The 14,593-nt window shown below is 48.5% G+C and overlaps 1 protein-coding gene across 2 annotated transcripts in view; it reads right to left on the bottom strand.

Annotated features, from left to right (window-relative positions):
- Pitpnm3 (PITPNM family member 3) overlaps positions 1-14,593 on the bottom strand; it is an 87,282-nt gene that overhangs the window by 17,855 nt on the left and 54,834 nt on the right. For both annotated transcript variants that reach the window (XM_028787257.1, XM_028787258.1), the window contains 5 exons: positions 6,766-6,842; positions 6,197-6,432; positions 3,242-3,431; positions 2,737-2,859; positions 2,165-2,349 (listed from right to left, as the gene is read on the bottom strand). In XM_028787257.1, coding sequence (XP_028643090.1) covers positions 2,165-2,349; positions 2,737-2,859; positions 3,242-3,431; positions 6,197-6,432; positions 6,766-6,842 — 811 coding nt within the window. The remainder of the gene's footprint in view (positions 1-2,164; positions 2,350-2,736; positions 2,860-3,241; positions 3,432-6,196; positions 6,433-6,765; positions 6,843-14,593) is intronic.

Genomic DNA, 14,593 nt, shown 5'->3' with positions numbered 1-14,593 from the left:
CCAATGATGACAAAGTTTAACTATGTATATTCCATGTACAGCATGGTCCCTAGACACTTGCCAACTACTTAATTGCCAGAGACACAGCCATCTGTTCCTGCACCAGAGGGGAAATCTGGCTGTGTTGTGCTCACTACTTACAGTCGTGGATGTCTGACTGATTGCTCTTCAGATCTGGGCTTTCCTAAAGGATGCTTCAAGGATGAACCAGAAATGTTGAGGTTTTCACCTCTCAAGCCTCCGTTGTACCTCGATGCTAATCCAGAGGCTGACTTGATAGAGGAGCCCTAACATTCAAAGCTTAATCCTACAGAACCTGCAGCCTCCTATCCCACCTCCAGGAATCCATCTACAGCATAGACAGAGGTCCCCACTCATCCACAGGGCCATCTCCCAAGACCTCAGTGAAAGTGCCAAACCCTTTGCATAGGGTGCTTTTCCTATAGTTAATGTACCTGGAATAAAATTTAATTTATATGTTAGGCACATTAAGAGAATGGTTAATAACAAAATAACAATTATAACAATATAATGTAATAAAAGTTATTTAGGTGTATTTTGCAAAATATTATAATTTCACATTTTCTCTTAGAGGGGACACCCTGCAGCTTCTCTTTGTCATACCTAAATTGCCAGCATAGTTATTTACTCTTACACTTTGAGACCTTCCCGAAGTAAAGCAAGGATCACGTGAACACTAGCACTGTGGTACCGTGACGGTGGATCTGATACTCTGGCAGCCAGGTGGTACGGGTAAGTAGCATAGACAGAGTGGATACACTGGACAAAGGAGTGACTCTTGTTCAGAGCAGGACAGCCTGAGACATCATCACACCGCTCTGCAGAGTGTACACCTTACAATTTAGATCTGATTTACCTGTGAAATTTTCTATTTAATATTTTCAGACCGTGGTTGACTGACCATAAGTACATGGAACCACAGTATACAAACCACGGGTAAAGGCAAGGTTACCATAAGTCTAGCATACACATTAAGGTTTATGCACAACGGTCTCTAGTGTAGGAGCTACAGAGCTGGTTCAGTGGTCAAGAGCATTGTGCTCTTGCAGACAACAGGTCCCCAGCACCACCGTCGGGTAGATCTCAACCACCTGCAACTCCAGCTCCAGGGAATCCAGTGCTCTCCTCTGGCCTCTGCAGGTATTTGCACATACATACACAGACACACAGACACAGAAGTAAAACTCAAAATAATCTTTTTGAAAATATACCCAATGTAGAGCTTTTTATAGCAACAAAAAACTGAAAAACCCCAAAATATCCAATTAGTTGGATTGAGGAAGTAGTTATATACCCAAATTTATATTACATTAAGAATATTTGCCAAATATTTTTAATTATATGGGGGGAAGGTCACAGAATAAGAGGCTTTGGGATTCTTTGTGTTTTAGTAAAGCTATATATAAATTATGTAAAAAAGAAAATACCGTTTTGATGACACCATGATTCTTGCCACTTAGAAGGCAAATGAGGGAAAGTGGAGAAGAGTGAAAAGGGGAGAACTGAAGAGAAATGACAAGAAAAAAACCCTCCCCCCCACCACCGGTTTGGGTCCATGTTTCAGTGCTCATTTCTCTCCTGCATCAATGTGCAGACGGTTTGTTTAGCTTCCCATCAGCCGTCTCTTCTAGAAAGTGAAAGGATAGTTTGTGGAGTTTGTCATGTCCAAGACAGTGAGGTGAGGACAGAGAGAGGACAAAGAGAGCAGAATGCTGCCCCAGCTCTTCAGAACCCAGAAGTGTGACTTCTTCTCTGAGAAACAATAAGTATGAACCCTGGGGTAGTCCACCAAGCACATCTCTTTCTGTGACCTCACTAGATTTGCCAATCTATACAAGAAGTGGATGGGCCGCCCTATCCTTTCGCAGAGAGGAAGCAAAAGGTCAGAGAGGAGCAATAGACTATCCCCCTGTCTCCAGGTTGGAACAGAACAGAGACAAACAGAAAATTCCCTGGTGTGGATGCAGGGCCAATGACAAGTGACCCTGGTTCCAGAAATCTCATGCTGTCTATGAGTCCCTGGGGAAGTGTCTAGGATGACTGGCTGGTCACAGGTCCCACTGATGGGTGACTCTGTGACGCAGAGTCTTACTCTCTTGGATGCTGTGATTCTGTGATGCAGCCGGGAGGGAGTGGAGGTTACCTTGAGAGGAAGGCGTGATGCTGGGTGATGGCCTCGCAGTCATATGTGGAGGAGTCACTCTGTTTCCGTGGTGACGGCCTTTTAGGGTCCTCATCCTCCACTCCACTGGAGACATCGACATTGCTCTTGCTGAGACGCTTGCTGTTGGCCAGATTGCAGTCCTCCTCCACCACCACAGGGGTGTCCTTGAATAGAACACATAGCAATCACAGGGGTCCTGGGGCCCTGCCTCCTCCCCTTGGCATAAGTGAACCCCCTTTTGCCAAACATGTGGTCATGGTTGCAATTGGTTTATTCATGGGCTTCTTCCTATGGCCACAGGGATGGACAACTGAGTCAAGACATTGGGCAGCTCTCTAGGGAGACACACATTAGCAGGCATCTTCTAGGCCTGTTTCTTGGTCTGTGCTAACGTGCTTTTGCTATTTACATATAATCCTTTGTACCACAGATGCCATAATGCCCACGTGAACACTCGGAACTGCCTTCCCTGGGGGAGCCACCTGCTCCTCTGCTCTTATGAGACACACACAGGGACATCTCCCCTCTACCATCCCCCAGCCTGGCCACACCTGGGTACTGCTGATGCTCCCCTTCCGGCTGCTGCTTCCAGGGCTGTCCCCTGAGGGCCCGGCACTGTAGCAAATAGCATCAAAAGCCAGGAGGCCGCCCACACAGTCCCCGATGAGACACACCTGCAGAGGTACAATAGGGTTGCAGGGCTGCCTGTTGAAGCCCTCTCGCCCTACACCCAGTCTCAGTAGGGGCATGGTCCCATGAGAGAATAAGGAGTCTGTTCTAATGAGTTGTTTAGAGCACAAATGGAGGGTAGGCTCATCTTGAAAATAGATTTCCTTTGGAGTCAGCCAGAGGTCAATGGTCAGGCTATGCTTGGGAGTCAGATTAGCTAAGGGTCAGCACAGACTTCAAATCAGGGCAAGGGGACCACCTTGTCCCCATCAAAAGCCTCCCTCAGTCTCAGATGCTACAATTCCAGCCTGCCTTGATCCTTGCAACAGATCCCACCCCCTTTTAGGTAGCAGCTGGCACAAAGTGAGAGAGAGCAAGATGCCTTACCTGTCCATTGAAGCCAATCCCATCAGAGGACTTGAGAAACTCTCCATAGATGTGGTTTGCTCGCTCAATGACAGTGGCAACAGCATCCTGGTACTGTGGGGAGGAGATGGCCAGCAGGGGAAGGGCAGCCAGGGGAACGTGGTCCTGGCTGGTACTGAGGCAGCCCTCGTCGTGGCTATAGGGGTTCAGGCTGAAGACAGGGGGCCCAAAGTCAGCCTAGCCAGGACCAAGAAATGGGTGGCATGGGCCTTTGGGCTCCTTGCTCCATGCCCAGCTCCAGAAAAATTTAAGGACCCAGGAAAGGTCCACTGAGGCAAATCACAATGGGGCAAGGGGGAAAATGATGAGGACTCAAGGCTGTGCTGACCCCATATATGCCAGCCCATGCCAGACTGTGGTGTGGCATAGCCATGCTGTCTGTCAAGAGCCTAAAGACATCCCAGTTCTGAAAAAAAGCTAGAGAATTAGCTAATGAAGAATAGTGTGGGCAAGCAGCATCATGATAGACTTTCTGGAGGAGGAAAGTGATGAATTAGACTCTCAAGAGAGACGTTGGGAAGCTGAGAAGGGAAATGTGACCATGGTTCTGGTGTAAAGGTGACACCACCTAACTGTATGTATGATGGTATGTTCTATATTCTGTGTTCATGGGACAGATTCTCTGCTTCATCAGTTTTGCAGAGAGGGCTAGGGGAGCTGCAATACAGAACTCCACTCCCAGAGGACTCTGTATCCCTCCATCTCCCTCCTAGGAAGTCCCTCCCTCTCTGGGCAACTCAGACCCACCTGACTTCCCATACCTACCCAGAGTACCTCTGCCCCCTGGCACCCTTAACCTTGATGCTTTGTTGGGCCTGACTGGTTAGAACAGACACAGAGGAAGTCTGAGAACTTCCTGCCCCAGGCCATTAACCTGCCCTTACCCCATATGACTAGTTCCAGAGTGTCTAAAGCTTAGAGCAGACTGTACCAACAGAATCGAGGACAAGTGACAGGACTCAGGCACCCTCAGCAGGTGGCAGAGTCCTAGCAGTGTACAAGGCAGGTTCCCACCAACCATTTCTCATATCCAAAGACCACAAATTAGAGGAAACAGGCCTCGATTGCAGCCAGAGAGATTTTAATTAGCCGAGAAGGAGCTCCTCCCAGTAGTGATTACTGGTGATTAATGACCCTGGCAAGAGCTGCCTGGGGGAGAGGTAAGCTCTCTCCTGCTGTCCCCTCAAAGGGCCTGGCCATCCATCTTCCTGAAGATAGGGATGACCCAGCTCTAGAGGTCAGCCATCCTAAGGGGGTGGGGGTAAGAGGCGTCTTGAGATGGATTGTGGGCCAACAAGATTAACTCTGGGACTGCTATGAGTGTGGAGGACCGGAGCCCTGCCACCAGCTCAGCTGCTCCTTAATCCCACAGTGGAAGAGCAGTAGCAAGCTCTTGTCTAAGAAGCAGATTCCAGGGCTCCACCCACTCAGCTGCTCCACAGGAGCCTGCACATCTTGCCTTTGACATGGGTCACAGGAGAACTGGGGCAATTGGCTAAGCTGGGAAGCACAGACCTAACTTGCTTTCTGTCTTCTATCTGTGATGGAGATCTACCTGAGGACATCCTGGGAACTCAGGAACACCAGCCTCTGAGCCTCTGGGCACCATTCAGGGAATGAGCAGGAGGGAAAAGTCCAATCCCTGCAAGATCCCGGGCCACTGGAAGTGAAAGACCGGGCTCTCAGGCCCATCCCACCCTGGAGTCCCTGGAAGCATGCAAGTTTCCCTTCTCTTGAGAGTTTGAGTGTACTCCAAGGTAGAAAGCCTAGAGGAGGCGCTTGAATGAAGGACTTTCTGAGGTCATATGAGGAGAGGGTGAGGGAGGAGTCCCCTTTGCCCCACCTGCAGAAAAGTCTGGCTTTCCTGCTTTAGTTGCAATAATTTACTCAGTGTCTTCTAGGCCACGTGGGCCCTGCAGGTGCACAAAGCTCATTTTGCAGACAATTGGAAAGAAAGCAGGTGTCCAACTGGCTCCAGGTACCCACCTTCAGCTACTTCAGTAGTGACACCTGGGGCACTGGGACACTGGAACACTCAAGTCCTGGCATGGTGGATGGAATGTCTCCATGAGGACCAGTTCTCACAGAGCCCTTTGGTCTCTCAGCCTGTCCCTCCCTATTACCCTTGTCCACAATTGAAGGGACACACTGGCACTTACAGGAAGTGGCCTAGTGTTCAGCCTATGCTTCTGCTGTAGCATCCTTTCCCTGCTGTGAGCTAGGACAGGACATTCTCCACCAAAAGGAAACAGGCTAAGTGTGGCCCTAAGACGTCGCCGTTGCAGCCAATGGCAGTCCCGATCAGTATGGACACTTGCCATGTGTGGTGATGGGTTTAGTCTTACAGACCAACACCAGTATTCTTACCTTCTAGGGACCAGTCAATAACATTGTCATCTTCATTTTACAGATGAGAGTCTTGAGGTAGGAAGCGGTAACATAATTCCCCAAGCCCACACAGCCAGGATTAAGACCAGGCTGGCCAAAGAAGACATTCACTTAGCCACACTATGATATTCGAGTCAACTTCTCTGGGAAGTCTTCCTTGACTGAGTGTGAGCGTGCCTTGGGCTACCTTCATTAGAGTATCTATCCCTACAGGGCTGTTTGCTGAAGTGAGGCTGCCTCTGTGTGACTCCCAGCTCCATTCTTTGGATAGCTGGGGGAAATGGATAATCGCTCAAGGCCTGTTTCTTGTTTCATTCTAATGGAAGTAGATCTGGGCTAGCACAGGAATCCTGGCATCCCCAGGTCCCTGACAGAAGACTCTTAATGACCATATCCTACTAGTGATGCTCTCAGCAATTCTGACTTGACACCAGACAGGCCTCAGCAGGTGCTCCCAAGGCAGGGTATTCCTCATCTTACACCTCCCACACCAAACTCAGACCGTGCAAACAAGCCAAAATGACTCACTTAGAGACGAGTGAGAAAGCCTCCGAGCAGATGGCAGGACAAGGGACGAACTTGATAAGGATGTGTCCCAGGGCAGCAGGGAAGTGGGCGCGCATGACCTTCTCCAGCACAGAACTGAAAGTGTGAATGTCGGCTGCCTTGCAGGAAGGGTCACCAGAGCCGGTGTCCAGGACGTTGCCCCCATGCAGCACCAGCAGAAGGACATGTGTCTTGCAGGAGCGCTGTGAGCAGCCTTCCTGAGAAGGATATGGCAGGGATAGAGACAGGCAGGCAGCAGGCACCCAGGATGCTCAAGGACAAAGAGGGGGGCTATGGCTGACATCCCACAGCAACTGTAGGACTCTAGTACATCCAGAAAGCTACTTGGAGGGCCAGACCCTTAGTGGACAGCACAGCAAGATGAGTCTAGAGTGACTCTTGTGCCTGTGGGAACCTGAATCCCAGAGAACAGCAGGGAGCTACCCAAGGGTCATACAGCAAAGAAGAACAGGATGGAAGTTAGGCAGCCTGTCTAGCCTCCTAGGGTTCTTCCTATGATGCTGGCCAGGTGCCTCCAAAACGCAGCACACCTCGCCATCTTCATGGATCTCGATGCTTCCTTGGGCTGGGAACTTCTGCCTTCTAAGGGACACCCGATACAGTTCTCCTGCAGAGAGGACAGAGAAAGAATGCAGCAGGCTCCCACTACACTAGTGTTCCCTAGGTGCAGCAGGCTGCACAGGGGAGGGGTCCTGGTTTATTGGGATGCTAGAATTATAGTCTAGAGCTAGGGAGTATCCCTCAGTTCAGGCCTCCAGCTCTTGAGCCTATACAACACAAAATGGCTGAGCCCTTCTAAGGAAAAGAAGCCAAGCGGAGGCCAACCATCACAGATAGGATGTCCTAGGAAAGAGCAGTCCTTCTTACTTCACTGGTAATGTAGTCATGCTAGAGTCCTGTGACATTTGGGAACTTGAGGCAAATGCCCCTTGAGAACAGTCGGAACGCTGCTGTGGTTCATCTCATCTAAGTGTGACCAAGCTAAAAGATGTTTTGTGCCTCCTGGGTGGGCCTTTGAGGAGCTTCCAAGAGGGTTTAGCTCTGACTCCAGGGGCTGAATTGGGAAGATTCAGTCCCAGGGGTAGGCAAACATCACCTCTTCTGCTGTGGCCTGAACCTAACAAAAGGGTTGGGATGCTCATGGTGTCAGCCTTAGGATATTTATGTTTCTGAGTCTCCACCTTCTGGCTGGAGTTAAGGCCTTACATCCCTGGATCCCTTAAAACCTCAGGCCTCTGGGATTACCCAGAAACTATATTACTATATTTCACTGACTTTGGATGATTGGCAGATCACAGGACTTCTCAGTCTTTACTGCTGGGCAAGCCCAGCACTCATTAGAAATTTTTCATTTTTATTTTCCTGCTTTGGGGAGGAGTTGTTGCTCATTTTTCTTTTATTACATTATTTGTTTGTTTGTACATACACACACGCAGAGGAAAACCCACAGCAGTCAATTGTCTCTCCTTTGATCATGTGGGTCCCAGGATTGAACTCAAGTGATTAGGCTTAGTGGCAAGTGCCTTTATCTGCTGAACCATTTTACCAACCTGGTTTCAGTTATAGGTGTTGTTTTTGCTTTCTTTTTTTAAAAATATCTATGAGTGTTTTGCCTTAATGTATATATCTGTGTAACATGTGTGTCCCTGTTATCCATGAAGGTCAGAAGAACACAGGACATCACATCTCCTGGGACTGGAGTTACAAACAGTTGTGAGCCACCATGTGGATTATCATAATGGAAGCCAATCCTTCTACAAGAACAAGTGCTCTCTGAATGCTTTGAACAAGTGTCAAGTCTTTGGTCCCAGCCCTCTTAAATAAAATATCTGCTTGGGACTGGGAACATAGCTCAGAGGTTGAGCAAATTGTCTAATATGTTGCATTCCCACCACAAATAAATAAAATAATCAAACCTGGCTGGTGTTTTTAGTGAGATAGCAAGGCTCTGACCATGTCTCAGGGAAAGTGACTACCCAGAAAGGGAAGGCAGCCATCTGGGATCAACTAGGAGCTTTGGTGTCACGCAGAACTTTCCTTCTCATTCCTGCTTGCTGCCTAACTCAACACCTTCTCCAAGAAGGGGTTTTTGGGGTCCCTGAGCTCCCATTGCTCTAATAAAGGGGTCTATAGCCAAGAGTAGAATCTGCTGCTTTTTTTAAAAAAAAAAAAAGATTTCTTTATTTTATTTATACGAGTGCACTGTAGCTATCTTCAGACACACCAGAAGAGGGCATCAAATCCCATTACAGATGGTTGTGAGCCACCATGTGGTTGCTGGGAGTTGAACTCATGACCTCTGGAAGAGCAGTCAGTGCTCTTAACCACTGAGTCATCTCTCCAGCCCCTGCCGCTTGCTTTTTGTAAATAAGGTTTCTTTGAAACACAGGCGATGCGTCCATTTGCATATCATCTATGACTGTTTTCACGCTACAGCACCTGACTTCACCTGGCAACAGACTCAGCCCTCAAACCCTAAGATACTTATTCTCTGGACTTTTCCAGAACAATGTGCCAATCTTTGATCTAAGGCCCGTACTCCTCATTGCATCAGACTAATCAGACCCTCATGTGGAAAGAGATCTCAGACATCCCACAACCACTCCTTACCCCTTAACAATGCCTGGCACCCCAAGAATCCTTCCTTCATCAGCCCACCAAGCCTCCTCTCTCCCTACCCAGGAGATGGATACTATTGCCTCTGTGTGCCTGAAACTCACCGCTGGACTGTGAAGCACTCTTTTGCTTCTGTTGATGGGGAACTCAACTTTTTGCTCAGAAGCCCATTCTAGATGAGGATAACCCTCCCCCATTATCCCTCTGACCTCTGCAAGGTTTGTGGGGGCCTTCCCATGGCTCTGTAGGCATCCCTAGCCAACCAAGGTCTGGGTCAACATTCCCCAGCTCGGTCCAGGGAGAACTACCTGCAAAGAATTCTAGACAAGGAGTTGTTCTCATGTGGGAAGAGCAATTCTGAACTATTGGGTTTGTACAGACACAATCCTAAGCTGGAGGCAACTTCTTTGTGAGCTCTGGGTTGCTTCAGTGTGGATGAAAATTGTTTCCTGAGCCTGGCAGTTCCTTATGAGAAGGAGGCCAGGACAAGTGCTCCCGAGGCCTGGCTCTGCCTGCCACCTTCTAATTCTCCTGTCTGTTTCTGTCGTTGTCTATAGGGTGAGTAAGTGCATGTATGCGAGTGTGCATGCATTCATGTGTGTGTACTATGTATGTGTAAACATGCACAAGTGCCACAGCCTGCATGCAGAAGTCAGAAGACAGCCCCAGACACTGGTCCTCACTTTTCACCTTGAGACAAGATTACCTGCAAACTTCTGGGAATTCTATCTCAGTTTCCCATCTCGAAGTAAGAGCATTGGAATCACAGACCCATGGTCTACTGTGTCCAGCTTTACGTGAGCTCTGGGGATTCAAACTCAGATACTCACACTTGCATAGCAAGTGCTTTACTCAATCTTCTCAGCCCTGGCTTCTTGCTTTCATTTTGGACTTTTATTGAGACAAGGTCTCCCTAAATAGCAAAGGCTGGCATGGAGTTCTCCATCCCCCTGTCCCTGCCTCCTGGGTGCTAAGATTGAAGGACAATGCCACCCTTTTCCCCTAGTCCTTCTGTCTTTTTCTAGCTACAAAAGACCTGGCCCTGGGCCTGGATAGGAGAGGCCTAGGTTCTGCACTCAGGACAGGATGGTAGTAAACGGCAATAGCCTTATCAAGGATTGGCACGTGTCAAGTGAGCCATTTCCCCAGCTGCCTTCTCAGTTTAGACGGCTCTTGTCCTTGGTCCCATTTTACAGATGAATAAACTCTAAAATCTTTAGTTTACACATCCCAGGTCATTTGGGCCAGCCATATAACAAATAAGGCTAACAAAACCCCACTAGAGGGCCCCACCTCCATTGAAGATGGCACTCAGCCAGGTGGTGCCCTGCCCTTCTGCTGCAGCTGCAGGCTATCCCTCCCTGCAGAAGGAAAATGCAGAGAGCATCTGAAAGTTGAGTCAAGATCTGCTGCCCAAATCTTCTTTTTCTACAACATGAAACCATTTGTCACTGGAGAAAGAATGTCTGGAAAGAAGCCAACACCAGCATGAAGTAAAAAGTGGTCTTGTAGTGCATGTAGCCTCTGAGCATGTCTGCCCCTCTGGAGTAGGTACAGGGAGGAGTTGGCCAAGATCAATAGCAGCATTGGGGAAGGGGATAAATGGGACAGCTCTGCCTCTGAGTCTGTGTTCTCCAAAACCATGGGCTTTGAAACCAAAAGGCCTGAGTTCAAGAGTTGGCTCTTATCAGCTGTGTGATCTAAGCCTGTTTTCTCACCTGGGGTCCAAGAATGCCACAGTAACAACATAACTCCCTTATGGAGCAGAGTGAGCATCAATGAGTCCCCATAGGTGGGGGGGGGGGCTTTAGAACAAGGCATGGAATATAACACCTGTGATCCGTGTTAGCTGCTATTGTTATTCATATTATCCTGGGAGCAGGGGAACGAGCATGGCTGACAAGATAGGATGAAGGCTGATAGGGACATCACCGCCTCCACACTCCCTTGCCCTGCCGCCAAGTCCCACCCCAAGCCCTGGCAAGCTCACCGACCTCACTGGGCTGGGTGCCTGCTTGCAGTGTGATTACAGGATTGAATGCTGTGATTGCCACAAATTAACATTGCGTAGCTATAAATAACTCAGTGAGAAGACATGAGGGTCCTGCTGTCTCCCAGGCACCATGCCCTCTGCTAGGTGGAGGCTAAATTCTGCATCTTCACTGGTGACATAGACCTAGGAGCCTCCACAGCCTCTACCTGCCCCGAGTCAGCCACCCTGGGCCGGACACAATACTCACAAAATTGGTAGATGCGCAGGGCATCTTGGCCATAGATGATGCTAAAGCAGTTTTCAGATCAGTTGAGATGGGAGCTGAGGGCTAGAGACAGGATAGGGGCATCTGCAGCATCAACTCCCCACACCATCCCCAGGAAATATCTCACTTTCTCTGCAGTTTGGGGAACCTAGCCCTGCTTCCTTGGATGCACAGACCCACAGAAATTGTACTCTCAGCCACCAGGAGACTTTGCCTGATAGATGCAGATTCTGGTCCCTCGGCTACTTCCTGCCAGGACCACCTACAGTATAGCAGAGGCTTCTGTGAACAATCAGGAAAGTAGTCTTAAGGCTGCCCTGTCTGTCTGTCTGTCTGTCTGTCTGTCTGTCTGTCTGTAAGCCATAAGACTACTTTATTGCTATTGTTACTGTTGCTGCTGCTGTTTTGAGACTAAATCTTACTATATATCTCAGGCTGGCTTCCAATCCTTGGCAATCCTCCTGCCTCAGCCTTTTTCCCTCTCCAAGACAGGGTTTCTCTATGTAGACCTGGCTGCTCTAGAACTTGCTTTGTAGACCAGGATAGCTTCAAACTCAGAGATCCACCTGCCTCTGCCTTCAGGGGTGCTGGGATTAAAGGTGTGAGCCACCACTGCCCAGCCTGCCTCAGCCTTTTGCATACTGAGATTCTAGGCAAGTACCACCACACCCAGCCAAACCTAGTCCTTTTAAGACCCTCCCACAATAACCAAGATCACTGGGTCTGATTCTCGCACAAGACAGAACTCCCCACTCTTTGCCACCTTTGCTTATGCCGAGCTTTGTGCCTATGAGCCTTTCCTCCCTTTGCAAACTTGAAAACTCCTGTGTATTCTGCAAAATCCTACTCAGTAGCCACTTCTGCTGGTAAGTCTCCTCAGTTCTACCTAGACCAGGGTGGTCATCTCACCTTGCTGAATGGGGTATGACTAGCTATTATAGGGTTACTTTGTTTTCCCTCAAACTAAAAGCAGAAGTTATTAGCTTTCAGGCACTGGCATTTTTGTAAAAGCTAGAAGTGATGACTCCAGGTGCTTACAGCTACACAGCTTCTCTGAGCTGCTCAAGTCCCCTGAGACCTCAGGTTCAGGGAGGAGCCCCACTTCCTATGAGATGCATAATTCCCTGAGCAAGTTCTTAGAGAAGCTAGGATCTTAGATACTCTGGGAATGTTAGCACCTCCTGAGCTGACATCTGGAGAATTCCCAGGTTTTTCTGGTGGTGAGAAGCTAGCAAAGAATCCTAGGTGGTGAAAAGCCACCTACCAGGGGCCCAGGGACCTGGTCATCAAGCCACCTGTTTCTTTCCACCACCTGTTCCCATCTGTTTGTGTGGCCTTGTTCAGGCTGGGTTCCTACTAGGCCCAGACTTAGAGGAGGTAAGCTGTTTTTGTGACATTGTTTTATGGTAGCCTTTGAGGTAGCTACCACAGTGCCTGCTCCCAGCACCCTGAGCTGCCCCAGCTCTGGGATGGCGACCCACCCAGCTCACCATGGCTCCTTCTGATGGCTGAAGAATAGAGGCTATTTTTGCATAATCACAGCCTTGGAAATCACAGATCGTGATCAGCCCTTCTAATTACCGTGCGCCACACTGCTACAGAGACAAAAGCCAAGGTCGGCACTCATGTGCTTGGCTTCCTAAGCAAAACATCACCCTAAACTGGCAGGAGAGCCCAACTGTTCCCCCTCCCTTGTCACTCACTGCTGGGACCCAGCAGGAGTGAATACTCATTACTCAGTTTTATTCTCCATTCTACCAGTCCCCTGGCATTGACTATCACCTCTACCAGTTACCAATGGGGTGAATTGAGTGGCGCTGGCCTGGCCTAGGACCATGTGGACCATCTTGAAAGGGACCTAAATGGCTCCAGAACATGGAATCACACATGTGGATAGAAGCATAGTTTTACACCAACACGATGGCTTTGTTCTCTTGCTCTGAACTGGATCATAAATGTCCCTCTAGTGCCCACGCACTGAAGGCTTGGTCCCCAAGCTGCCATGCTGCTGGGAAATGGGATTTGATAGGAGGAAGGAATGTGACCTTCTGTTGTCTCTGGATCCTCTAGACCCTTCCTGTTCCTCCTTTGCTCCCTGGCCAACAGGAGGTGAACAGCTTTCTCCATGACATGTTCCCACCACTGTACCACCCAGGCTCCAAGCAATGGTAGACTGACACCTCTGAAACTCCGAGCCAAAATGATAGGTAGGGATTGATCTCCAAGAGCAGAATGCACAGAAGACAGAGGGAGGCAGAGAAAATAACAGGCCTTTTCCAGAAGGTTCCTGGGCTCTCAAAAACATGGAGATTTCCTGTCTGTCCAATGAAAGCCTAGGGGCTATTGAAAAATGAAAATAAGCTAGATCTGGCTGATTTCCACTGATTGTTCAACCTATCTTTCTCTAAAGGTAACCGTATCAAGTGGTGCTTGTTTGTTTGTTTTTTGTTTTGTTTTATTTTGCTTTGGTGGGGTTTTTGGCTTTGGTTTGGGTTTTTTTTTTCTTTTTGTTTTTACCAGTAAGTTGCCTAACATAGGCCTTCTTCCTTACTCTAGCCCAGTTTTGTTGCTAGGCAGTCCCTGAAGGCTCCTCAGAGCTGGACTGAAAAGGTTCTAGCTTCAGCCATCATCCAAACTCCAGGTCACCCTCCCCTACAGGTGCCGCAGCTTCCAGCCTTGTGAAACAACATTCTATGTAGGTCGAAGGGAAGGGGCAGGGGTCTGAGCCTAGTAGTCAAAGCAAAATCACCTAAATGGTGTGAATTTTTCTGTATGCTGGGACAGTGATTGATCTCCTCCTCTTCTCTACTTTTCTAGATTTTCTACCATTTCCTTAGTTAGCCCGTATTTATTTTAGTCTCCAAGTATTTATGAATATGTATATTGGGTGGACACTATAAGCGTGTGTTATTACATTTACAAGACGGTAAAGAGCTTAAATCTTGTATTGGTTTTAACACATAACTCAGTATCCATTTCTGACTTCTACTTTGCTGCTCATCATCCAACTTGGGTCAGAGCAGAAAACACCTGAACAAATCCAACGCAAGGCTACAAAGATCCCAAGCTTGGAGGATCATGTGAGAAAAACCAAGTCATGTGACCAAGTCAAAGTCACATGTGTAAAACTTATGTAGGCCATGTAAACCAGGTCTAGTCACATAATGCAGGGCTGCGAAATGAGATTGTCCAAGCCAGAACTACAATTCAAAATGAGGACTTCAGGCCACACTGAGGACGTACCTAGAGCCTGATAATTGTAGAAAGTGTAGGGTCCAGCCCAGAGAAAAGTAGACCCAGTGGACCTGCAGATACACACTGCATGCCCAGGCTGCAGAATCCACACAGAAGATCCTCTCTCCAGACCCATGCTACTGAAGCCATGCTGGTTCGTATAGCAGATTCTCGACACAAATTAATGCAGCTGATGTTCATGCAGACTCACGCCATAGATTCCCCACCACAGATCTCCTTACTGTATGGA

The sequence above is a fragment of the Grammomys surdaster genome, unplaced genomic scaffold (assembly GCF_004785775.1).
Source record: "Grammomys surdaster isolate TR1022 unplaced genomic scaffold, NIH_TR_1.0 125621, whole genome shotgun sequence".
NCBI lineage: Eukaryota > Metazoa > Chordata > Mammalia > Rodentia > Muridae > Grammomys > Grammomys surdaster.
This window is presented reverse-complemented; position numbering and strand designations above follow the sequence as displayed.